General features: G+C 36.1%; 1 protein-coding gene across 3 annotated transcripts in view; it reads left to right on the top strand.

Moving 5' to 3' along the window:
• Nucleotides 1–26526, top strand: part of DMD (dystrophin) — a 2119021-nt gene that overhangs the window by 1308604 nt on the left and 783891 nt on the right. For all 3 annotated transcript variants that reach the window (XM_045089435.1, XM_045089434.1, XM_045089436.1), the window contains exons 46-47: nucleotides 6188–6335; nucleotides 8677–8826. In XM_045089435.1, the coding sequence (XP_044945370.1) occupies nucleotides 6188–6335; nucleotides 8677–8826 (298 nt within the window). The remainder of the gene's footprint in view (nucleotides 1–6187; nucleotides 6336–8676; nucleotides 8827–26526) is intronic.

Here is a 26526-nt window from a genome sequence, read left to right as displayed (position 1 = left end):
GCGAAATATGGTATACCTTCATATAGGTTATTACTCAGATCATAAAAATCAATTTTTTAAAGAATAGTTAATGACCTAATGAAATGCAGTAGAATATTAAATTTGGAAAATCAGTACACAATATTTATAGAGTTTGATGGCAATTAAATATATAAATCTTAATTAAAAAGGATAAATACATTTTCCCTCTTTTTCTTGGCTGAATATTCCTGAAAGAAAAATATATGCAAGTAATTAATTTGAGACAGGTTTGAAGTGAGGTTGAGGATACTTGCTTCTACAATTTTATTCTAGGTTTGTGGTGCTTTTTGTCTGTTTGCTTGCTATTACTCTCTCTTGTTCTTCAAGCTTTTGTTTGTTAGGTTTTGGATTTTTTTCTCTCCCTATTATGGTCAATTTCTAGATGAAGGTTGAGAAAATCTTTTACCCATCTGTCTAGATTTTATAAATGTAATCTGATTTTAGCAAAGTTTCAGTTAACTCAAATGAGTGAAAAATAATGTTAGGAATAAGGTTGCTCTTAAGTATTTGGGACACTGCAAGATGATGTAGCCAAATACTAAAGGAGACAAAGATTTGTGAAGGGAGGGAGGGAGGGAGGAAGGATGGATGGAAGGAAGAAAAGGAGGGAAGGAGGGAGGAAAGGAAAAGGGAAAGAAAAAGGGAAAATGATGAGGCAGATTGACACACACACCCTTGAAACCTAGACACAGTATTTGAACCATCTTAGAGCTTTTTTTTTTTTTTTTTTAAGATTTTATTTATTTTGACAGAGAGAGATCACAAGTAAGCAAAGTGGCAGGCAGGGGAAGCTGAGCAGAGAGTCCGATGCGGAGCGCTCTTCCAGGACCCCTAGATCATGACCTGAGCCAAAGGCAGAGGCTTAACCCCCTGAGACACCCACGCGCCCCCATCTTAGAACTTTTAAACAAATAAAGGATGTCTATAATGGAATTTTTCCTCTAAGAATTGCTTCTCAGTCCAGAGTCTGTGGAAAAATGATTCTCTTCCACATTCTAAAACAAGCTGTCAGCAACTGACACCAGCCACTTTCCCGTGGAGTTTACGAAGGACAACAGTACTGTTTACTCCCAGTGGTTTCAACCTCCTCTGTACTTCATGTCCCAGTCCATGTCAGAGGACCGGATGGGTTGGGATAGTTTTGTAGGGAGTGTAGTTTGTCTCATGAGGTTCAGCTTCCTCCCTTCTCCCCTTTCATTCCTGTAAAGTCAAAGGTAGGGGCTTCAGGATCATCAGTGAAAACAAGAATGTGGACTGCAAGAAGGGAGAGCCATGTTCCCTTTCAGCTGAGTGTTTGTTGAAATGAATAACTCCTTCACAGGCCCCTGTAGCTTTTGGAGGGGCCAGAAGAATACTCTAGGCATTCCTTTGGCTTTCCACATCAAAGAAGGGAAAGTGGAGGAGGAGCAGGAGCTGCAATTTACCCATACATTTAAAAAAAAAATCAATGAATAGCTGTGAAATGGACTTTTTCTTTAATTTATCAATTTAAATGAACAAGAGGGAGAATTACTAGTCATTAATGTGAAAATGAAGAAAGAATGGACTCAGAAGATGCCAAATACGAAGAGTAAATGATTAGTGCAAGTTAGTTTACCATATTTTATCCACCGATTTATTGCTGAGGACTCTGAAATCTATATTTCCAGCTCTTTAAGTTCCAAATCTCTTATTTTTTCTACTAGTAATTTCCCCTAAATATCTGATGCAATTCACTGTACTCTCTGCTGGAGTAAATACTGTCTCCTCAGCTAGATAAGGTGGAAGCTCTCATAGACCAGATGTAATGGTCAGGAAAAGTGCACAGACCCAGATGACCCAGGACCGAATGTTGGATTGACTATTTAATAGCTGTATGACCTTGGGTAAAATATTAAGCTGGATTTTCTTTCAACTGCAAATAAGGAAAGATGAGTACCATCTCATTCTAGTAATGTGGGGTCTTGATACTTGATTCGGTGGCTACCACATACTCAGCAATCACTAGCCACTAATACCAGTCTGTCTCCTTTTATCCACAGGTCCTGTTGAATTTCCTCCTACATTTTTCATGTATTCTACCTTACCCTTTTCCTCTCTTAGATCTTGATGACTTGAACCTTCATTACTTTATGCCTGTCCTTTTATGAGAGTCTCATACTTGATTCCTCAGTCTCTTGCCATACCACCTATGCCCACATCCACTTTCCACAGGATAGCCAGAGGGGGCTTTGGATGAAATCTTGCCCTTCTCAAAACCTTTAAGTTGTTCATCACCTACATATTAAAACAAAACGTTATAAGCACTTCATACACCAGCAGCTAGCCACCTCACCAGCTTTATTTCTTAACCCTTCCTGTATAAATCTTGAACACTTTGCTAATCTGTAATGTCAACGTTAGGCATTGATGTCTGCGTGCTTACTTTTCACATACAAGAGGGGCCAAAATATTTGTCATTGGCAAAAACTCATGCAATCAAACATTAATTCCCATGGAAAGTAATGCCAAATCTTTATTGACTCTATTAATGGAAAATAAGCTCAAGCATCAGGCAGATAATGCCAATAATAATATCCATTCATAATTATAAGCTAAAGATAAGAGTAAACTGTCATTATATTATGAATTTTTTTTTAAAAAATCCTGAATTGACTAGCAACTTTGTAGCAGTCAAAGAACCTAAATCACTATATCAGCACTGGGAAACTGTGCTACTGAACTAAATTTCATCTGTTTTAACCTGCACTTTTTATCACATTAAAAATCACTGAAACCAGAGTGGGTTTTACAATCTCTCCTGGCCAGGTCACATGTGGTTTGGAAGAAAATCTGAGAAATAGTGGTGGGGCCCTCTTAAAAAATCATCCTCTGATAGGGTATGGGTAAAGACAGAGGTCAGTTACTCTGAAGGGAAAAGTCATACAGGAGAGGCAAGTCCTAAATACAAGAAAGTCTTAGGACAACCTCATCAATTTATCACTTGTATTTTACTTCTCATGTGTATGCAAGAGGAATATATGACAAAAATATAAAAGATTCTAAAAGAACATCTTCTTAATCGAAGAAAGCCTTTAAACGATAAACATCATTGTTTCGTCAGCACCACGCCTTTTCTGATTCCCGCCTGGCAGAATTGAGGATGGTTTTATATGACCTGCAACTGAAGGTGTCTTCAGTTTGGTGAAATATTGTCATACACATTTTCAAGTAAATTAAACCATGTTTCAGAATCAGTATTACAAAGAATAGGAAAGATTCTTTTTTTTAAGTTTTTATTTAAATTCTAATTAGTTAATATACAGTGTAATGTTAGTGTCAGGTATACAATATAGTGATTCAACACTTCCATACATCACCAGCTACTCATCTTGACAGGTGTACTTTTTAGTCCCCATCACCTATTGGTATTACAAAGAATAGGAAGGATTCTTTTAAAATAGGAATGCATGTAAAATGGAAAATGATGATGGCAGAATTCATTCATTAATGCAAAAGTTACTGATTTAGCATCTGTTTTGTGCCAGGCATTGTTCCAGGAGCAAGGGCCACGGCAATAAATAAAAATCTTTGCCGTCAGGAAGCTTCGTTTCATGTGTGCGAGATGGACATTATATAAAATAACCAAATTATAGCTTAGTTACATTTTAAGAACTAGAAAGATAAAAACAGGGAGAAAGAATAGAAATTTGGGAGGAAAAGTGTAATTTTTGGTAGGGTCATCAGGGAAGACCTGCGGAAGATGAAGGGGACAGCCATATTTGAGATTTGAGGGAAGGACATTGTCTGCAGAAACACACAACAAGTACAGAGATTCAGAAGTGGGGACCCATGTAGTATATTTAGGGTTCACAGCAACGAAGCCAGAGGGCCTGAAAAAAGATAAGAGAAATACAGAGTAGATGGAAGTGAGGTCAAAGAAGTAAGGAGATTGGGCATCAGCAGATATCATAGATCAGTGGTGGTCAATAGAAAAATAAGGTAAGCCACATATGTAATTGAAATTTGTGTCATCACATCTTTTTTTTTTTTTAAAGTAGGAACAGATTAAAGGAATACATTCCACTTAACCTAATATATTAAAAATATTACTTCAACCTGTACATCACATAGAAAGTATTAATGAAAAAAGCAAGTGTTAATGAAATTTTTTCCATTCTCTTTTAAAATAGTTTATTATTTTACAGCAGTTTGTAGGTTCTCAACAAACTTGAGTAAAAAGTACAAAGCATATTTTTTTAACTAAGTCTCTGAAATCTGGTGTATATTGTACACTTAAAGCACATCTAATTTCTCCCTTAGCATTTCAGGTTCTCAGTAGCCACATGGGAAGGTATCTACCCTATCTACCACAGATCTAGACCCTCACAGGACACTGTAATGACTTTGGCTTTGATGTGGATACATTGGGAAGCAATAGAAAAGTTTTGACTGCAACAGTGATATAATGTGACTTGGGTTTCCATAGGATCCCAGAATATGACTTGAGTTTTCATAGGGTCTGCCTTCTTGAGAATAGACAGAAAAGAAAATGTCTCCTCACATGCCCTAGAACAGATTTTGGACAAACTCTAATCAAAGAGCGAAACTGAATATAGACAAGGATAAATTCAATAAGTGGACCCGGTTTGGGGAAAGAATGTAATAGTAGTTCTCTCAACACTCTGTCTTTGAACAGGCTATAAATGAGACAGGCCATGTCTTTTTCTTACACATGGGGATCACTTGTTTCCTCTCATGGACTGAGATCATCAAGGCAAGTCACACAATGTATCTGTCTTGAATCCTAATGCCCAGTAGCCTTGCTGGAAGTTAGTAAGTCCTTAATAAATATTTGTTAAATTGAAAACAAAAAAACATCTAAATGTCCCCAAAATGGAAACAATCCAAATGGCCACCAGTAGAGATACATATGTAAACAGATCAGTACTCTACAGCCAGGAGATGAAACAAATTAAGCTATATACCACATGGTTGATTATTATAAAGATTATGTTGAATGAAAGAGACATGACACAAAAGAGTACATAGCATATCATTCCATATATTTAGTGTTCAATATAGCCAACAAAATCGAATTTGACAGGATACTGGTTATACTTGGAGGTAGTTGCTGCAAGGGACAAGAGGGGCCTCTGGGTTTCTGATAACATTCTATTTTTCTGGTCATTTGTGCACTTTCTAAAAATATCTTGAGCTATACAGCAGTCAGGTGTACTTTCATGTATATGTATTTATATGTATATATGTATATATGGGAAATTACACTTATGTATATGTATGTGTGTGCATATGTGTGTGTGTATTCAATTAAAAGCTTACATCCAGGAAACCTATCTCTCTCAAAAAACAACAAAACATTATAAACTACCTGAGGTGCAGACCATTTTCAACTGTGTTATGATTCAATATGTAAGAATAAATTTATGGATAATTGAAAAACATACAGTATATATGTTTTTATAATTGAAAACTTCTACTAGTACAACATATGTGCTGTATTTTAACTCAGTTTTCCTCAAAAAAGACTGTGAATCATAATTTGGAAAACATTTTAACATGTAAAAACTTAGTGTTCTTTTTATTTTCTAGTTTTTACTTTTACCCTACAATTTCCCAGAAAGGTGAATTTTATTTAAGCATTTTAGAGCAGGCAACCTCACATTATGTACTTGTTCTAGTGCAGTTGCTCTCATCCTGGGGAAGTTTTACTCCCAAGGGGATATTTGGTGGTGCCTTAAGACATTTTTGCTTGTTACAGTTGGGGGGAAAATGCTACTGGCATCTAATGGGGAAAAGCCAGGGATACTGCTAAGCTTCCTCCAAGGCAAAGGACAGCCCCTCACAACTAAAAATTACCCAACCCAAAATGTTAATAGCACTGAGGTGGAAAAACACTGCTCTCATTTAAAAACATTATGTTGGAATTTTTTTTAATTATAAGTTCTTTTTTTATCAGTTTTAACCTCTCACATTTAAGAGGTTCTGGAGATACTGAGGTTTCTTTGTTCAAAGTAAATGAATTTTCATTAAAAGTTGCATATTGTTAACATCTTTTAAATTGCTTATTTTCTTGAAAGTGTTACCACAATTTTTTTGTTTGTTTTCTGAGTTTTCTTTTAAAAAAATAAGAAAGAAAAGTTTGAGAAATATGTTGTTTATAACAGTTATATTCTTATTTCTCCAGGCTAGAAGAACAAAAGAATATCTTGTCAGAATTTCAAAGAGATGTAAATGAATTTGTTTTATGGTTGGAAGAAGCGGATAGCATTGCTAGTATTCCACTTGAACCTGGAAATGAGCAGCAGCTAAAAGAAAATCTTGAACAAGTCAAGGTAATTTTGTTTTTTTTGTTTCTTTTTTTTTTTTTTTTAAACCCAGGGCCTACTTGTATAAAGAGTATATGAATTGGGGAGGGTATGTGCTATTGTGAGTGCTGTGAAGTGGGTAAACCTGGCGATTCACAGACCTGTACCCCTGGGGCTAATAATACATTATATGTTTATAAAAAAATTAAAATAAAATAAAAGAGTATATGAATCTACTTTAAGGTATTTAATCATTGATTTCCTGCCCATCAGGTTATTGATAGCTCCTCACTAGATTTCCTCAAAACTTTATATTGTTTTAACCCAGTGTTTCCCAAAAAGTATATTTTTTGTAACAAGTGTACGTGTGTGTGTGTGTGTGTGTGTGTGTGTGAGACTGTATTTTAAAAACATTTGAAATTGATCTCAGACATATTAGAGAATTTTACAACTCCAAATTATTTCAAAAACTGGAGGGAATTTTTAGAAATGAATCCCATTTCTTAGGAAGGATCTTAATTGCCAAATCAATCGTACTATTTCAGCCTCTAATTAGAGGTGTCTGATTTGCCTAAAAGTGTTTGTTTGTCTAGGTGTGGTTGGAGATGTGTGGTGTCGAATCACATTCTATACTGGTTGAATAGACATCGAGACTATTCAAGAGGCTTTTTATGCCTTCCTACTGTGATGTCTGCTTATTACTGATTACCTCACCTGGCTGACTGACATGCACTAATTGTGTAGTTGGATTAACTTTCCTGGTTTTAGTTTTAGAAAAGAGACTTATTTGGATCTGTTTTACTATAATTCTTGAAGTGAAGGTGAAAAGAAAAAGGAAATTAACATTTAATCGTCTTCTGTTATGTGCTAAGTATTAGGTGTACTTACATCTGCTATTTATTTAATCTTCATATAAAACTCTCAAAATGGTTGCTGTTATCCTCATTTTACAAGGTCATATAATCAAATGAAATGGAATTGCTCCTTTATCAGTGATTCAGTTGGTTTGTACATGCAAATTAGACTCCATTGTCAACCACTTATTTCTATGAGACAAAAAATAAGACAAGAACAGAGGATAGAGTATAAAAATAAAATTAATGCTTAGTTCAGTAAACAAATATTGAGCACCTACTCTCTGTCAGATATGGCAAAACAAAAACAAAAAACTACCAAGTTTTGGATCTTTGGTTAGTTTGAAGATGGGTATATCATAGAAAAATGAACTCAGTGTGTTCTTGAAAATCAATCTTTCCAAAATTTACTGAGTGTTATATATAGCAATGTAATTGATACCTCATATATTAGATATGTTTAGTGCTATTTACTTATTAATAAATGTGCATTCATTTTCATTTTTCCTTAAACAATCTAGATCAGCACTGTCCAACAGAAATTTCTGTGATGACAGTAATGCTCTCTATTGCCTATTGCAGTAGTCAAAAGCTGTAGGTGTCTTTTGAGTACTTTAAAAGTAGTGTGACCAGGGAACTGACTTTTTCATGTTATTGAAATTTAATTAATTTCAATTTAAGTAGCCTCATGTGGCTTGTGACACTATATTGGACACTGTAGCTCTAGATGACACGAAGAAATAAAGGACAGTTATTAACAACCGTGGTGGTTTGTAGGTCTTGGGAAAGGGCATTTATAATCGAAGACTGAATGAATAAAAGAAATTCAGGGGTGTGGGGGACTCAAAAATAACGGATCTTGAATGAAATTGCCCAAGTTGGAATCACAGCTCCGTTGCTTGCAACTTTTGTGTTCTTGGAGCTGGTATTTAGCCTCTCTGTCAGGATTTAATCTCTCTGTCTCAGCTTCCTTCTGAAGAAGAAGATAATAGGCTCTACCTCATAGAATTATATTATCTCAATTAATTTTTATATAATATGTGATGAGGTTAACCCAGCACCTGGTACCTGGTATGGTCTCAATGGTAGTTAGCGCTCAGTATGATAATGCAGTTTCTTACTCTGTAGTAACTTACAGCATGGATGCTTACTACCTAAGAAGGTGATGAATTTACCCAGATTACTCTGTTTCTGACAGAGATGTGTTTTCAGACTCTTAACAATGCTTAGGGTGTTATTTTGGAGCTCATGATACCATGTGATACTTTCTTCCTTAGAAAGAATTTCGGAGAGATAAGATATTTTGGTCCTTTCTATGATAGGTTTATCTCCTTGGGAGTGGGTACTCCAGTCCATCAATTCTGCACTCTGTAGGAAGTGGTTGGTATTTGAGGCAGCAGTCCGCCTTCAGTCAAGTTGCTTCATTTTGATAGACTAATTAATAGAGACAAAGACAAGATAGTTGGAATTGTGCTGTAATTCATTATAAATGTTGTTGCATTTGTCTATTTCAGTTACTGGTGGAAGAGTTGCCCCTGCGCCAGGGAATTCTAAAACAATTAAATGAAACTGGAGGAATAGTGCTTGTAAGTGCTCCCATAAACCCAGAAGAGCAAGATAAACTCGAAAATAAGCTCAAGCAGACAAATCTTCAGTGGATAAAGGTTAGATGTTAGCCATCTCTGCTGTCATATGTGTTATATGTTGCAAGTGTTTGTATTTGTTTTGTTTCATGGGTGTTTTATTGCTGGGGTTGGGGGAGGGGAACAGGTATGTGGACTGGCATGTATTTTAACCTGACCATTTGATTTGGCTCCATGATTTGCTATGGATGGAAAGAATGCTGTTGGATGGCAATACATTAATGACCAACAGCCAAAATATAAACCATTGTTACTTTGCATGAGTTATGCTAAAGACTTAGGCTGCAAAACAGATGAAGGAATTCAGCATTCAGGTGTCTAATGACAGTATTTAACCAAGTTGGAGGCAGTCCACTTCAACAAGTATTATAAATCAAAATTACTTATCCTTACTCATAGTATAGACTCAATCAGTGATTGATGTGAAAGGTGTTTTGTATTTGTTTGTTCATTTGTTCACTTAGTTACTTAGTCACCTAACTTGTGAGTCTTTGTACCTTGGACACTTCATAAATGTATTAATTTTAAATATCAAATTAATACATACTTATTCTTTAAAACCAGTGGCATATATGAATTTATCATGAAAATAACATCAGTCCAGCAAAAGGCAATTCTTTTCCCACTGTACTCCTGTGGTAACTTTGTCATAAATCTCATGAACATACATATAAATCTGCTCCTGCATTCTCTAGTCTCTTCCTTTTGACTGTGTCTGTCCTTCAAGTGTTACCACACTAGCTTAATAAGAATCATTTTTAATAGCTTTACTGAGACATAATTTATAAACCATACAGTGTACCCATTTAAAAGTATATAATTCAATGATTTGGGTGTATTTATTTTTGTTTCTATTGTGGTAAAAAGGATATAACATAAAATTTGTCATTTTCATGATTTCTAAGTGTACAATTCAGTGTTATATATTACATTCACAATAGGCAACCATGACCATCACCTACGTGTGAAACATTTTCATCCCTCCAGACAGAAATTCTGTAATCATCAAGTGGTAACTCCATATCCTGCTACCCACACACACAATCTCTAATCTACTCTTCCTCTATGAATTTGCCTGTTCTAGAAGTTCCTAAAAGTAGACTGATAGTCTATCTGTCCCTTTGTGTGTAAATTATTTCACTTAGCATAATGTTTTCAAGGTTCATCCACATTCTAGCAGGCATCAGAAAGCCATTCCTTTTTTTAACTGAGTAACATTCCATTGTATGCATATATACAATTGTTTTGTCTAAGTTTTGGGGATCTACTAATCTAAACCCTCCAACTTTGTTCTTAGTCCAGATGTCTTTGCTAGCTTTGGTTCATTGCTTTAGCAAATACATTTTAGAACCGACTTGTCAATTTTCACTGAAGTCTGACAGGGTAGTGTTTGAAATTGTGTTAAATTTGTTGATCAGTTAACATCTTTACACTAGAGAGTCCCGTACTCTGTGAAAATGATATATCCCTTCATTTATTCTGGTCTTCTTGAATGCTTTTACCACCATATTTTGCATTGTTCAGTCCAAAGGACCTGCACATCTTTTATTAGATTTCATCCCTGATATTTGATATTTTGATCCTATTTAAGATATGGAATTCATTTTGAATTTTATTTTCTCTTTGTTGTCGGTATATAAAAATATAATAGATTTTTGTGTATTACGCAGATATTCATTGTCCTTGCTAAATTCACTTATTAATATTAATACTTTTCAGAATCTTTTGCATTTTTTATGTGCACAGTTTTGTCATCAAACAGAGGTAGTTTCTCTCTTTTCAGTGCTTTGAATTTTATTTTATTTTTTTGCATAGACTAGAACTTCCAATACAATGTTTAATAGAAGGGACAATAATGAGAAACCTTGGCTCATTTCCTGTGTCAGGTAGAAAGCTTTCAATAATTTATCATTAAATATTATGTTTGTCATAGGACATTTTATAGCTTCTTTTAATCAAATTAAGGAATTTCTCCTTATTCCAGTTCATGTTTTTATGATGAACAGTTATGGAATATATTCAAATGGTTTTTCTGTATTTATTGAGCCTATGATTTTTCTCCTTTGTGTGAATGCAGTAAACTATAGCCACTGGTTCTGAATGTGAAACTACTCTGGGATTCCTGAAAGAAATCATACAGGTCATGAAGTCTTGTACTTCTTATAGATTGCTGGATTCATTTTCTAATATGTTGTTTAGGATTTTTATATTGTTGTTCATGACAGAAAGTCATCTGTAATTTATTTTATAGTATCTTTCTCAAGTGTTGATAGCAATGTTAGACTAGTCATAAAAAGAAGTTGAAAAGTACTCTCTTTTTTTTCTGGAAGAAATTGTTACAGATTGGTATTATTTCTTTCCAAGATGTTTCAGAGAATTCAATTGTAAATCTATCTGGTGATGAAGTTATTTTTTTGTGGGAAAGTTTTTGATGATTGATTCAATTTCTTTAATAGATACAGGGGATGGTGAGATTTTTCATTTCTTTGAGTATAAGCTTTTGTAAGTTGTGTCTGTCAAAGAATTTGTCTATTTCCCTGTCATTTTCTCTTTTGGGGTTGTAGACTTAATTCATAGAGCCAGTGGCCTTCTGTATATTTATGTATAAGAATAAGAAATAGACTGTAGGTGCATCTTGTTGGCTTGGATATTTTGGTCTGTGTGCTAAGGCAGGGAGTTGACCCTCTTGCTAGAAGATATCTTCAAATTCTGTACTGCAGTGGGCTTTATTCTGAGATGCCCACAATGACTGCTGAGATTTGTTCCAGATACCAACTTTAATTTCTTTAGATAAGAACTGCACACTTCTTATTTGTCTTGATTCATATTTATCTTTGCTTATAAGTAAATGTTAAGGGAACACCATTCATTGTGGTAGTTTTGAGCTAGGGCCAAAGTTCCATCTACAAACTCTATGTACCCAAATTTTAACGTACTTCCTAGCCCCAGCCATCACGGTATTCTTCCTCTAGTCCCCAGATTATGCCAAGGTCAGATACCCCTACACCTAAGGCTACTTCTCCCTTACTTTATATGTATTCATGTAGCTCTACTCATATGGGTTTCGACCGTCCAAAAATGTTTTAAAACCTCATATCCACTTAATACCATAGTTCTACTCCCTTACTGAGCATATTTAATACCTGTTAATTTTGTTCCATCCAGAATATAAAGCAAACTGTAATCCTTTAAACCAGGGACAAGTCCATGCAAAAAAAGATATTGCTGAACTTTAATTTTCATGTCATAAAAAGTGCCTTATTTTAAAAATGTCACAGTTACTTCCTGAGAAAAATTTCTGTATGTAGGTGATGGGAAAGAATAGTAGAGATTTCATTGTCAGGGGCTTATGTCCTATGTGGTGGCATGGGAAGATCCTGAACTCACCTTCTGCCATGGACACAGTGAATATACAACTACATATAAAATAGTTCCCTCTAAAAAACACCTGAAAACTAGCTGAAGGGTTCCACCACAACAAAGGATAAAACTGCCACATCAGGCAGGTAAGAGATTCAGAGACACTGTCTAGCATGGTAGCTGACAATTAGGATGGACTTCACAGAACAGGAACTTCTACCTGAGGAGAAAGAGGTTCATTCAAGCACTTTAACCCATGGGACCTACACTGGAGAGATGAGCCACCAAAACATCTAGCTTTGAAAAACAATGGGTCTTACATCCAGTAGCTACCCAAAGGGCTGTAGGGAACTGAGATACTGTTCTTAAAGGGCTCATACACAGCCTTACTTGCCCCAAGACTCAGCACAATGGCAACAGTTTGAAAAATGTTTAGACTATGAAGGAGACCCATTTGCTAATCAAGAATCAGCTAGAGGGGCATGGATTGGCTTGGAATCTCTCCCAGATGGAAGTGCTGGTGGGTGCCACTTTGGCACTCTCCCTTTCTAGCACAGGCAGGCTTGAGTTCCCAACAACTTTGACTACGCTGTTAAAGCCAGAAGGGTACCCTGCTACCCTACCAAAGCCACGGGCAACACATGGTTCCTGCACTCTCCCACTGCCCTGCCAAATCCAGCAGCTGTGCCTCATCCCTGAGGCATCCCTGAGCTTTCCTACTACCTTGCTAAAGTCTACTACTGGCTACTACCTTGCTAAAGTCTACACTGGCCACACAGGGAATGCTCTTTGATTGCCTAATGCTGGTGACCAGGAAGGGTTACATTCCTGAGTCCCTTGGGATTGTAACAATCAGTGAGTTTGGTTTTTTCATCAGGCTGTCATCCTCAGGGCACAGTACAGACAGCAGACAGAAATATACCTTAGTCTTTCTTCAAGAAAGATTATTTTCCTAGAGCTTCAGCCTGAGGGACAGGCTCCGGGTTTGCCACAGGTATAGAGGCTACAGATTGGCTTTTAGGGAAGGTAGGTCAGGGGACACCATCTGTATCCTTTCTCACAATCGCACTGTGCCTCACCAGTACATCTCAGAAATGACTTGATATACTTACCTGGTGCTTTTTATTTTTTGACAGTCACCCAGGGGACACTTCTGGATCTCCTGATCTGGATTGCATCAGGGTTCATGATTGTGGCCCCTTAGGACAGTATATATTTGCATACTTTAAAAGCTGCATCCTGAGAGTCTGGCTCCCAATCAGCCTAAAACTAAGAGCTGACTGAAATTCCTTTCTTGGGAACAGTAACAGGTCTTGGCACATTCTTAATGACTGCAACCAATCAAGAATAAATCAGGTTGCTTAGACTATTGTAGAGATTCAAGAAACAATCAAGAGCTAGAGCAAAGTTGAATGAAAAGATTCATCTCCTACACAAGGTCATCCCTTCAAGACTGAGAGGGGTAGACATTTCTCTTAATACAAAAAATAAGTAAATAAATAAATAAAAAGTCATGTAACATGAGGAAATAGAAGAATATGTTCCAAAGGAAAGAACAAGATAAAACCTCAGGGGAAATAAATGAAATGGAATTAAGTAATTTACCTGTTAAAGAGTTTAAAGGAGTGGTGATAAATTTGCTCACCAAACTTGGAAGGATAGATGAATGTATTGAGAGCTTCCACATAGAGATATAAGGAAGTACCAAACAGAAGTCACAGAGCTGAAGAATACAAAAAGAGAACTGAAAAACACAGTAGAGGCATTCAACAGCAGACAAGACAAAACAGAAGAAAAAATGAGTGAGCTAGTATACAGCGCAGTGGAACTCACCCAAGGACAGTGGCATATAGGAAAAAAATCTTAAGAAGTTAATATAATTTAAGAAACCTTGGAACAGTATCAAGTAGAATAACATTCACATTATAGGAGTCCATAAAAAGAGAGGGAGAAAGGGGCAGAAAAATTATTTTAAGAAATAATGGTAGAAAACTAACCTAACCTGAAGGAGGATATAAACATCCAGATCCAGGAATCCCAGAGAGTTATAAATAAAATGACTTAAAAATACTCACAATAAGACACATTATAATTAAAATGTTAAAAGTAAAGATAAAGACAGAATCTTGAAAGCAACAAGAAAAAAAATGTGTTATGTACAAGGCAACTCCCCTAAGAATCTCAGGAGATTTTCAGCAGAAACTTTGCAGACAAAAAGAAAGAAAGAAAGAAAGAAAGAAAGAAAGAAAAAAGGAAGGAAGGAAGGAAGGAAGGAAGCAGGCATATTCAAAATGCTGAGAGGAAAAAACTTCCGACCAAGAATACCTTACCTGGCAATGTCATCATGGAGAATTGAAGGAGAAATAAAGAGCTTTCCAGATAAGCAGAAACTAAAGGAGTTCATCACCATTAAAGTGGCCTTATGAGAAAAGACTTCTTTAACATGAAAAGAAAGGGCACCAATTAGTAACAAGAAAACATGAAAGTACAAATCTCACTGGTAAATGTAAATATACAGGAAAGGTACTAGAATAATGACTTATAAAACTATCATGAGACAAAGAAAGACAAGTATTGCATGATTTCACTTGTAAGTGTAATCTGAAAACACTAACAAAGCAAAACCCCTGGGAAGAAAACAAGGAGGAGAGATGTCTCCAAATATTCCGTATCTCAGGACATCTTGGTATCACAAAAATTGTAATTGTAGGAAATGTGAAGAGAACTATTTTAAACTATGAAACAGGGGCACCTGGGTGGCTCATTCAGTTAAACATCTGCCTTCAGGTCAGGTCATGATCTCAGGTTCCTGGGATCGAGCCCTGCATCAGGCTCCCTCCCCTGCAGAGTCTGCTTTTTCCTCTCCCTCTCCCGTTCCCTCCCACTTATGATCTCTCTCTCTCTCTCTCTCAAATAAATAAATTAAATAAATAAAATATTTATAGCAAATCTATGAAACCTATAATAGCAACTTTATATGACATGGGTCAAGGTTTTATCTGTTTTACAGCAGAATATAAAGTCAAAAATTCTTTTAAGATTTTTATTTATTTATTCAACAGAGAGACACAGCGAGGGAACACAAGCAGGGGAGTGGGAGAGGGAGAAGCAGGCTTCCTGCAGAGCAGGGAGCCCAATACGAGACTCAATCCCAGAACTCTGGTATCATGACCTGAGCCGAAGGTGGCCGTTTAATGACTAAGCTACCCAGGTGCCCCTAAAGTAAATATTTTTTTTATGATACAAAATTAAAGCTATGACAATGAGTACCATCTTGAATTATATTACTATATCATAATATATTATTATGAATAATAAGAATGAAAATTAAGAATGAAAGAATAAAATGAATAAGATAAAATTTATTTCAGTGTCTGTTCTAAGTCCCTATGTCTAAATTAAGAATAGAAAACAGTGCCAAATTTAAGTCAGTACACAAGTCAGAAGATTTTAAAAAGTAAAGAAAGATGGTCATGATGATCATGAGACAGTCTTAATCATGATTAAACCTTAAATTCTCAATCTAGAGAGAAGAAATAATGGGGACTCCTTCTTTTATTCTCTAGCCCCCCTCCTCTACCCAAAGACTACAATGAGTGGTATAATTGTAACTAGTAAGTCATGGTTGCTGGAATACAAATATGCCAGTTCCTTAATGTGCAGCTTCTCCAAAAATGTCATGTCACAATCCCGAGTGGCAAGTGTCTTTCTACCCACTAACTCTAATATGCTATATCCTGCATATTAACCAATTTAGCAATTGCTTTGGGACCTTTGTGTTTCATTAGTGAATAAAGAAAAACACGTGTGGAAGTAAAATAGTTATTCCTTTACAGGAGTGATGGACACTGTAATGAGTTCATTGCAAAACTGTGTTAGCAGGTCTTGACCTTGATAGCTTCTCTTTATACCAGAGATGGGAAATGCTCTAAAGGTTTAAGTTTAAGGCTTCAACCTTTAAGACTTTAAGGTTTACTTGGTTTAAGTTTATGGCTACCTCTAGATATGGATCATGAAATGAAATTCTTGTTTTTACCTAAAACATATCTTGACCTTTACAGTCATTAATAATCATACTTTCAGGGGTGCCTGGGTTGTTCGTGGGTTAAGGCCTCTGCCTTCGGCTCGGGGCATGGTCCCAGGGTCCTGGAATCAAGTCCCGCATCGGGCTCTCTGCTCAGCAGGGAGCCTGTTTCCTCCTCTCTCTGCCTGCCTCTCTGACTACTTGTGATCTGTCAAATAAATAAATAAAACTCTTTTTAAAATAATAACAATAATACTTTTAGAGGCACCTGGGTGGCTCAGTGGGTTAAATAATAATACTTTCAAGATCCACAAAAATGGGAATGTTTTTAAAGCTAGCCTCTGTGTGTTTTTCTCTCTGAGTGTCTCACTCTATAATCTTCATACACATGTCTGACTCGGTGTTGTTTCAAATATTTATCATTCTTCATATCTCTTTATATGTTTTCTGAACTGCTGTGTGCAGGGGGGTGGATTCCCCCTTCCCACCTGTTCCCATCCCTATCACTCTTCCTTTTTCCCTGTGAAGTGTGTTTTTTCATATGAATTGGTATCTCTCTGTGCCTATCATAAATCTACTTATCTGTGTATATAGATATCATTTTTGTTCTGCCCAGGTTAGTGTATGTGAGTCATTATTTTCTGTTCTGTCTTCTGACTCTTTACCTTTTCTAATCCTTTTTATCTTCTTTCGTTGTCACTTTGTGTCTGCTTTCTTTATTCATCATTGTTCTTTTTACTCATTATGTGCAGATATTTTTTCAGCTATCCATTATTTAGAATCAAAATATGTCTTATCAGTATTTATTTTTGAATCCTATTGTGTTCCTCCTATACTTTATTTAAAGGCGAAATAACGGAATATTTGTTTTGTAGACTCATAGGATAATTCAGATGAAAGGGTCCAAATGAAGCTAAATTAATCTCACATCTTCTAGATTAAAACACTGAATCCTAGAAAGGGTATGTGACTTATTTGAGGACATATTGTTCTCTATTTAAATATAAAAGTTTTATATCCAGAATCCAGAATAATTTTTTAAAACATTTTAGTGAAGCTCAAGTGATTTTTCTGTAATTAAAATGCTAGAAACAAGAAAAAAAAAGGTTTCTCATTTTTCTCCATTGTTCCTTTAAAAGTAAAAACTGGAATTTCCTTTTACATATGAGAGTTTTTGCTTTGCTTTTTGCCATTTTTGGAAAACTAGGTGTTATGTTTTCAAATTATTTTCTACCGCCTTCTTTATCCTGGATTATTTGTGACTAGGTAATATAGGAAAATATATTTGTGTTGTTTCAGAATACTATATTTGGTATAAAGTAATTTTACAGGTAGTATATATTATATATTCCTATTAGTCATAATAACCTATTTTCATTTTGTTGAATAAATTTAAATTTTTGCATCCTATTTTGACACTTATGTGTAAACAATAATTTACTATTTTAATTTGTTAATGCCTAGATACTATAAAACAGTACATACAGAAACTAAAACATTCTATAAACACAAATGAGAAATTTTGCCAAAAAATGAATTTCAGTTAAGTCCCTTTTAATTAAAAAACCTGATCTACTTTGCCTAGAAGAAAAAATTAAGTTTAAAAATATATGTAGGGGCACCTGGGTGGTTCAGTCAGTTAAGCATTGACTCTTGATTTGCACTGGGCTCCACACCAGTATGGAGCCTACTTAAGATTCTCCCTCTTTCTCTCTCTCTCTCTCTCTCTGTGTGTGTGTGTGTCTCTCTCTCTAAAATATACATGTATATATGTAAAATATATATGTAAAAAGCTTTTTTTTAAGTTTTATTCATCCATTTGACAGGGGAGAGGAGCATGAGAGGAGGGAGGGTCAGAGGGAGAATCAGACTCCCGCCTGAGCAGGGAGCCCAATGCAGAACTCAATCCTGGGACTCCAGGATATGCCTGAGCTGAAGGCAGTCACCCAACCAACTGAGCCACCCAGGCGCCCCTGTAGAAAAGCTTCAATAGTGGAATTATGTGATATTGATCGCAAGGCTACATATGTTATTTTTAAAAAATAAACAGTATGAAAGTAAAAATAGAGTGAAACTGGCAGGCCATTTTCTGCAATATACAAATGACTATATTACAATTTCCAGAGATGGAGTTCATTTTATATTTACCTCTAATCATGTTACTTCTAACTTTTCATCAGAGGAGTAAACAGTTTAGATTTGTTCTTTTCTTTTGTGTCAAGTAAATAAATGTTTCATCTTTTTCCAAATATGTTTGCTATGTAGTGCTAGTTATTATTAGTCATTACTACAGATATGGATAGTAAAAAAGAGATAAATCAAGCTAAAGCTTGTCTTTTCCCCTCCTTGCTCAAAAATGGACATTTGTTCCAAATGATTAATTTCATATCAAAGACCATGATTAATAGATTGTTCTAGTTGTTACCAATCAATCCTGCCTTTAATGTGAATTACATTTTTTAACCAAAGAAACATCTTTACAAAAAATATAAGAAACTGGTGTTTGCCTAATTACTATTATGTTGTGACATATAACTTGTGATTTCTTAGAAATCCATCATCTTGGAATTTTCCTTTATGTAGTTAATAATTACATCAAAACATTTATTTATTAAATCCTTTATTCACAAAATATCTAATGGGTAACGACTATGTGCCACATGCTGTTCTACTCATATCATAATTAATTCCCACCCTTCCTTTATTTAAAGGACATTCAGAGTCTCATAGGGCTTGACATTCCATTGATTTAGATCTCTTCTAATTTAGAGTTGCTAAGTAGTTTGAGGCTGAGAATTAAAGGAGGGATGTGAATAGTTGTTAAGTTTTTAATATATGCATTCTTAACTTTGCCTTCCTGTAATTTCACCCTAAGATAGGAGTTCTTACTAGGTTATGTGTCCTGAGTACATCTCAGTTTGCTCTGACAAGTCCTAATTTTGCCTGTTATCCCATTATGATTTTTAACAGCTCCCTCTTTCACTCTCATGAGTGATCTATTTTATAATATTAAATGTATGTTCATGTATGGATATATAGTCAGCCCAGTTGTGAGAACAAAACATCAGGCCCTCGGTGGTGGGCTTGGCCCAGGTCTTAGTTACTATAACTGTTTCCACTGCTGATGTTCTTCACAGCAGCAGCATCCTCTTCTTTTGACATGTTAGTGAAGTTGAGAACTTGGCCTATCCAAGAAACCCAACTGTTACTGTTACAACATGAATTGCTCCTTAATGGAAATACATTTATAATACATGTTTTTTAACTTTCCAAACTAACGAAATTTCAGGGATATCCAGGAATGTCCATCAGACATTTTACAAACAAGTGGAAAGTAAACAGGAGTTATGAGGGTGACATTTATCATGTTGATTAGTAGTGGGCTTTATGGACTATGGATTCTACCCATTACTAGCAATGTAATCTTTTATTTGTCCTGTCCATATGTCAGCTATAACATCTGTAAAATTCAGGTTATACTAGAACATAGTTGTGCTACTTTTTTATCTTGTGTGGCTGAGACTCTTTCCCCGTTGTGGAGCTCCCATTTCCCTCTCCTCATTGCATTGGTAACCACCATTCTATTCTCTATTTCTATGAATTTGACTATTTTACACACCTCCAATAAGTAGAATCATGTAGTATTTGACCTGGATTTTTTCAGTTAGCATAATGTCCCCCAGGAAGTTCCATCTTCTTAGATATGGCCAGATTTTTTTCTCTTTTAAGGCTGTATAATATTCACCCTCTTAATAAAACACCTATAAACATGGCTCTTGGAGAGAAAGCTGCAAAAGTTCCACGATTATGAATTCAAGAGCTGAAAGAGAGAAGAGTTAGAGTCACCAAAGTCATCAAATGGCCCTCCTGGAAAGCAGAGAGGTTTTTAATCAGCACCCTCCCATTTCACAGATCTCATTATTTGCAGTATGTATAACCAGCTAGTATTTTAGATAAAATTATTGGAAAATGGTGGATTTTTCTCTTAACATTGGTTACGAAGTCCTCATAGTCAACCATTCTTTTCAAACACCAACATTTTCATGTTTTGAGTTTGAGCATAATTTAAGGTGGCCTATTTCACCCTGGGCACCTTTGGGATCTATCAACTTTCCTGACTTTAACCCAGAAATCCAGACAGAGCATAAGTGAACCTCCACAGTGCTTCCCCACACCCTTCTTCTACCTCCATTCTTGATGTTGGTTTCCTACATTTTGGTGGAGTGATGAGAAACCATTTGTAGAAAGTTTCATTAGAGTCATGGAATGTTCTATTAGGGAAACTCAGTGTAATATAAGATAATTTGTTCATTTCAATGCAATGCTATTTTAAAAAATATAAACAAAATTCAGCATGCATTGTAAAGCACTGATACTGGTGCAATAACTCATTTCCATATTAAAACTATTTTTGGTTGTATACATACTGTTAGGGCGCAGTGAGTATGAAAATATGTCATTTCAATATGCTGTGGACCAGACTTTATTATAAAGGTAAACTAATTTCAGATTAAAAACATATGTGACTATTCTTAGCAAACTTTCTTTCCTGTTCACAATGAATTTAAAATGAAGAAAAGTACAATGTGGATAAAAAGAGAAAAATTTCATAACTCTGACCTTCAGAGTAACATTTTTGAAGTAAGTCCTTTATTAGCACAAAGATGTTTGCCCTACAGCAATGAATTTTAGAAAGAAGAAATGATATAATAAAAAGAGTCTACTAATATAAAAACTTGTTCCTTTTGTTTCTGTAGTTCTTTTGCTTTGTAACGACTAGCTTATACAGAGTTAATGCTGATACTTTTAGAGGGATTGCCGTTCTTTCTAAAAATACTGTAATCTTGAAATGGCATTAAATGGAGGCTTTTATATACCATCTCCTTAAACTGACATTGAATAACAAGTAAAGATTAAAGCAGTGTTTAAGAGCACAGATTGTAAATTCTAACCCAGTTTCATTTATTACTTAGTGTGCAAAGCCAATAAGTAATGCAAAAATAAAATAAAATAACAGTGCTATTTGTATAAAAGATCAGAATCATACCAAAAAGGAACTTTTCTGTCAAGTCTTTACACTTATACTACAAGATGTGTGAGTGTATGTATGTACCTAAAATAATTTAATACTAAATCCTGGCTACTATATGCATGTCGGCTGACCCCTACTGCTTCAAACTCTAGGAAAGGGGCATTGGACATTGGGTTGGTTGACGTATTACATTTTTGTCATAGACCACCTGCCAGGGCTTATAACCGATCTGTAATGTGTTTCTTACCTTTTATTGTGTAGAAAATGGATTGATAGATTAGGGCTGGAGCCAGCGAACCATGGAACCCTAGGTTTGCAGGAAAGAGTTTATCACCCTTTGATGTTATTTCTGTCTCGTGTCAGCTGAGAAGGATGAGCTAGATTAACCGAGGGTAAGCTGGATGCCAAAGTCAGCATTCCCCTCATTTATCCCCCTTATAGTTCAGGACAAGGCCACTGTATGGGTTATGAAAGACTGATAAGGACCTCACAGACAAACTTTGTTTTGCTGCCTTTTGATTTATTTACTGATATTAGAGCTAATTATGAGAATTGAAGAGACAATTTCATTGTTTGTTGTTGGATTAAATCAGTCTGTTTTGCTCTAGAAGTAAAAGTGTTTGAACTGAATGGCACAGTTATAATTTGTGAACATTTTCGGTTATCACCGGGAAAAGTACAGTCCATCTTTGGCATGGTTGGCCAAGTGTAGAGGAAAAGAGATGGACCAGGAAATGGGCCAGAAACCAAAGTCATCAGAAGGATATTTTGAGAAAACTCCATTTGTCCTGATAGTTGCAATCTATGGGTGACCTGTGACTGATGATTATACCTTAAACACTGTCTAAAAATAAATTTCTTATGAAGGTGACACATTCTGCCTGTTCATGATGTGGGTGACATCAACAATTTTGAATAGGACAATAATGTTCGAACTTCCTTAAATATTTACAAAGAATAAAAATCTGCAACTCAATCACAATTTAAGCGACTCTCATGAAGATAGCTTTTATTGCTGCTTTCACTGTGGTTATAAATCCTAGACCAATACTGTTATCTCTTTAAAGCTACTTTATTGTTTTGTTCATATCAGCGACATGTATCTTTCTGCTACAGTCAATGATGGTGCTGGTGAAGGGAGAGAGAATTAGTTTTGAGGTTCTATATGAGTGCTCATTTATTACCAACAAATAAAAAGAAACAGGAAATTAATAGAAAAGATAGTTTATGGTTAAGGTTTTATAGTGTTTTATAGTGTTTCAGCACAGATGAAAACAATTGTTCAGCACTAAAATAATTAAGATATTGATATTAGCATGTTATATTTTTTATACTGAAGCTGGGATGTAATTGGATTAAATAATCTCTTCTCCTTTGAAGAATCAGTTTTCCTAAAACGTGATGTACCTTTGCAACTTCTAGCTTACTTCCTTCATATGTGGCTATTTTTGAATGGACCCTCAAATTCTGTAATGGGCTATGCAGTGACTCTCTCTGCTCCATCTTCCCACCCTCCACACTTCATCTTAGTCCTGAAAAGATCACTAAACTTTGCAGTTAATAACAGTCCCAATGCAGTTTCACCCCTCCCTAGCTCCTAACCATAGGCTATTAATTTAAATCGTGTTGGTTGTTGTTGTTTTACTCCTTTTCCCCATTTTTACAACAGTGATGCACTATGAGGCTTGTTTGCTCATCTCCCTGGGTTCAATGAGGAGCTAAGGACACAGTATGTACTATAATACTTTGTTATGAAGAATTATCATACTATATACTGGCTAACTGAAAATAATAAAATAAATAAATAGAAGTTTGATAACAACAACAACAACAAAAAGTTATGTTTTCTGTTATAAGTAGGTATCCTAAAATTCTCATACTGATGGTAAGGAAGAAAGGTTCTATGTGCCATCACAAAGCGCAGCCTTTCTCCAACTTTAACATACATGTGAATCGCTTAGGGATGTTGTTAGAATGCTGCTTCTGATTCGATGGGTCTTTTAGAAAATCTGAGATTCTTGTTTTCCCATCAGGCATCCAGGTGATACTGGTACCCTAGAACTTGACCCACACTTTAAGTAATAAGAGTATAAAGAATGGCTGTCTGGAATCTGTGTGTGACTTGGGCCCAAGAGTCCCAAATGTTGGAATATTCAAGCATTGTATTCTGATATACGAATGAGGCTTTTTCTAAAAATTGTTGTCTTTTGGTATGTGGGAAGCACATCTGTCTAAACCCAGGTGATATGTATTCAACTCTAAAGGAAGACATGAGCATATCCAACTTACTTATATCTTTGAAACATAGACCTTTTGGTGATTCATAACCCACATAGGTTCTTCTCATATACTATGATCTCAGATCCATTCCATCCAGTTCCTTCCCCTCCTATGTTGTATATTGCGTGAAGCTGACCTCTGGTCACCTTATTCCCCAGGCTTTCTGGCCACCAGCTTCTAGATAGATTTAGCCATCGGGAGGCATTTGCAGAAGACTACAGGGTAGGGTTAGGGGAAAAGTCAAAGTATTTCTTCCCTTCCGTCACTGCTGTGGACAGTGACTGATAGCAGAGTATATAGCCAATAAATACTAGCTGCTGTTAAGTTTTCTAATAAAGATCTAAAATCCCTTCTTCAGTGGTTATCTTCATTAGTTTAGTATGAATTTTTGTACACATGCCTTTGCAAAGCATTGAGCCTGCCTTCAGTTACATAATCAAAATCGGCTTTTTTTTTTTTTTTTTTAATTTAAGACACTGGTATTATTGAAAATTTGGGACTCTTTTATTATTTAAAAATACTAAGGCTTTCTCCCATTTCTGGCCTTTCCCAAAATACCAGTGATTGAGTCCTCAAATTCATTGACTTAAAATGATAACATTTATAATTGCACATAGTCCTTGGGTCAGTTGGGTTGTTCTACTGGTATATCTGAAGCCAAGATAGAGCTTACTAGCACCTACTAATGGACTTGTAGTCAGTTGGTGGGCTGGTAGGCTGGGGGCTGGCTCATCTAGGATGAGCTCAGCAGGGATGATTCACCTATACTCCATATGATCTCTCATCCTCCAGCAAGCTAGCCTGGACTTACTCCCATGCATAAAATAGGATTCTAATAGAGAGAGCAGATGTGAACAGGTTCTCTTAAGGCCAAGGCTCGGATCTGAGTCACTGTCATTTCTAACACATTCTGCTAGCCAAGCAAGTCACAAGGCCCATCCAGATTTAAGCCTTAGGGAAATAGGCTGCACCTTTTGAGGACAAGAACTTTAAAAAGGTCATATTGCAAAGAGATGTGCATATAGGGAGGTCATCAGTGCAGTCGGTCTACTATAGTCTAGAAATCTGTTGGGTTTCTTACTCATCTCAAAAGTAAAATAGTCAGAATACATTCTTATATATTCAGACTTCTAATCAAGTAATCCTGACTCTTAGATAATATAAGTTCAAAATCAACAATCTGAAAAGCCAATAATCTGAGAGTCATAAAGTTCCTAAATGATACATTATGCCAAATTCTAGGAGGGTAGGAACATTCATTTATTAATATATTCAGTATTTATTAAGGGCCTCCAATATGATAAGTATTATGCTACAGAAGAAGAATAGAATAATGAACAAGACAGACATGTTTATATGTTACATTTGGTGGGAGCAGACAAACCTTGAAGCTATATAATTATAAATGCAGCTGTTCTCATTTTCTTTTTAGGTTTATTAGGTTATTGGCTGAGTTACGATAATGAAGAGGCCCCAAATTTCAATGGCTCAAGCAATGTGGACATTTGTATCTTTTCACATAAAGCCCAGCCTGGGTACATAGTCTCTGCTCTAAAAATTTATTCCAGGAGCCCTGGCTACCAAGATAGCTATGCTGTTGTCAGCATAGTGCTGCATTTAAAAATTGCCACAATAATCATGCAAATATCTATGTACTCTTTCCCACCAACAATACACATTCATTGTCTCCCCAGAAGAGGCCACCAAGAGATCACTTCCTGCTTCCATCTTAAAGGTCCATTGTCTCTGGGTTTTGAACTGTCTTCCTCAGATCCAGATGTGCCTCCTCATGGTGCAAAGACCTATGAAGTGAAAGTCATGCTCTCTGCTTCTGTCACAACCAAATCATAGTGGTAGAGCAAAAATAGGCCCAAAGACAACAAGAAATACTGAACTACCTGTGTAAGACTCAGGTTGTGACTCCACTGTTTTCTCACCTCCCTCCCCTCACCCCCACTCCAGACCGAGATTTCAGATAGAAGTTAAGAAGAATAATGGAACTTCTTTGAGAGCAGAGATGACAAACAATAAGGTTGCTTTCTATATAACCCCACCACCTAAGAAAGAATTGCTAGTTCAAACTGCGGTGACACAGAAAGGGACAGTGTGAGAACATATAAGAGGAGGCCTAACACAGTCCAGAAGAGGAAGGAATTGTTTCAGATAACAGCAGCAGAAACACATAATAGAATATATTTGGGTTGGGGGGAAAAACCTCACTTGAGTTCCCTAGTTGTGGATGCTCCTACCCAAACTGTTCAGGGTTAAGGGCAGCCTTTCCCTGGATGCATTAAAAAGTTTATATGTTTTTCTTCTCTTCTTCTACCTCTGACCAGGGTGCTGACCTTATCACTGACTTACTCTTCACCAGGACCCAGGGTCATTATATTCCTCCTGGGGGAGACAGGCCACTACCTCTACTAACAATTTACATCATTATTTTCCTACAATTTGGTGCTAATTAAAATGTGGAAGGAGTGGTGATGATATCCATAAAGGTAATGACGTCTTTCTTTGTTCCTGAGAAAGGGTTTTATGTATGTTCACCTACAAGTAGGAAAGAGGGAGAGACATGGGGTAAGGTGAGAGAGCCCGAGAGTCATTACATAGGCCGATTTTGGCAACATAGGATATTTAATGTAGAATTTTTAAAAATGGAATTCTTCTTGGCTTTGTGTACTACTTCTGCATAGTTCTGCTTGTTACTAGCCTGCATGATTCAAATTTTGGCTTCACTTTTTTCTACTAATATATGCTATTTAACAACTCGCCCTAAACGTTGATGGCTTAAAACAACAAAGTGGTGTTATTTCTCATGATTTTGAGAGTTGACTGTGGCTTTCTTCTGCTTCATATGTTGCCAACTAAGACACTGGGGAAGCTGCAAAGTCCACAGTGGCCCCACTCACAGGATCGGCAGTTGTTTCAGGCTGCCAACTGGGAACTCAGCTGCAGCTATTGGCCAGGGTCCTCAGTATGTTCCTGCTTTGTCTTTTCCATGTGGTTGCTTGGGCTTCCTCATAGT

The sequence above is a fragment of the Mustela putorius genome, unplaced genomic scaffold (assembly GCF_011764305.1).
Source record: "Mustela putorius furo isolate JIRA1106 unplaced genomic scaffold, ASM1176430v1.1 tig00003836_pilon_pilon_pilon, whole genome shotgun sequence".
In the NCBI taxonomy this organism is placed as follows: domain Eukaryota; kingdom Metazoa; phylum Chordata; class Mammalia; order Carnivora; family Mustelidae; genus Mustela; species Mustela putorius.
Note: the sequence above shows the minus strand (reverse complement) of the source record. Positions and strands in the feature narration are given on the sequence as shown.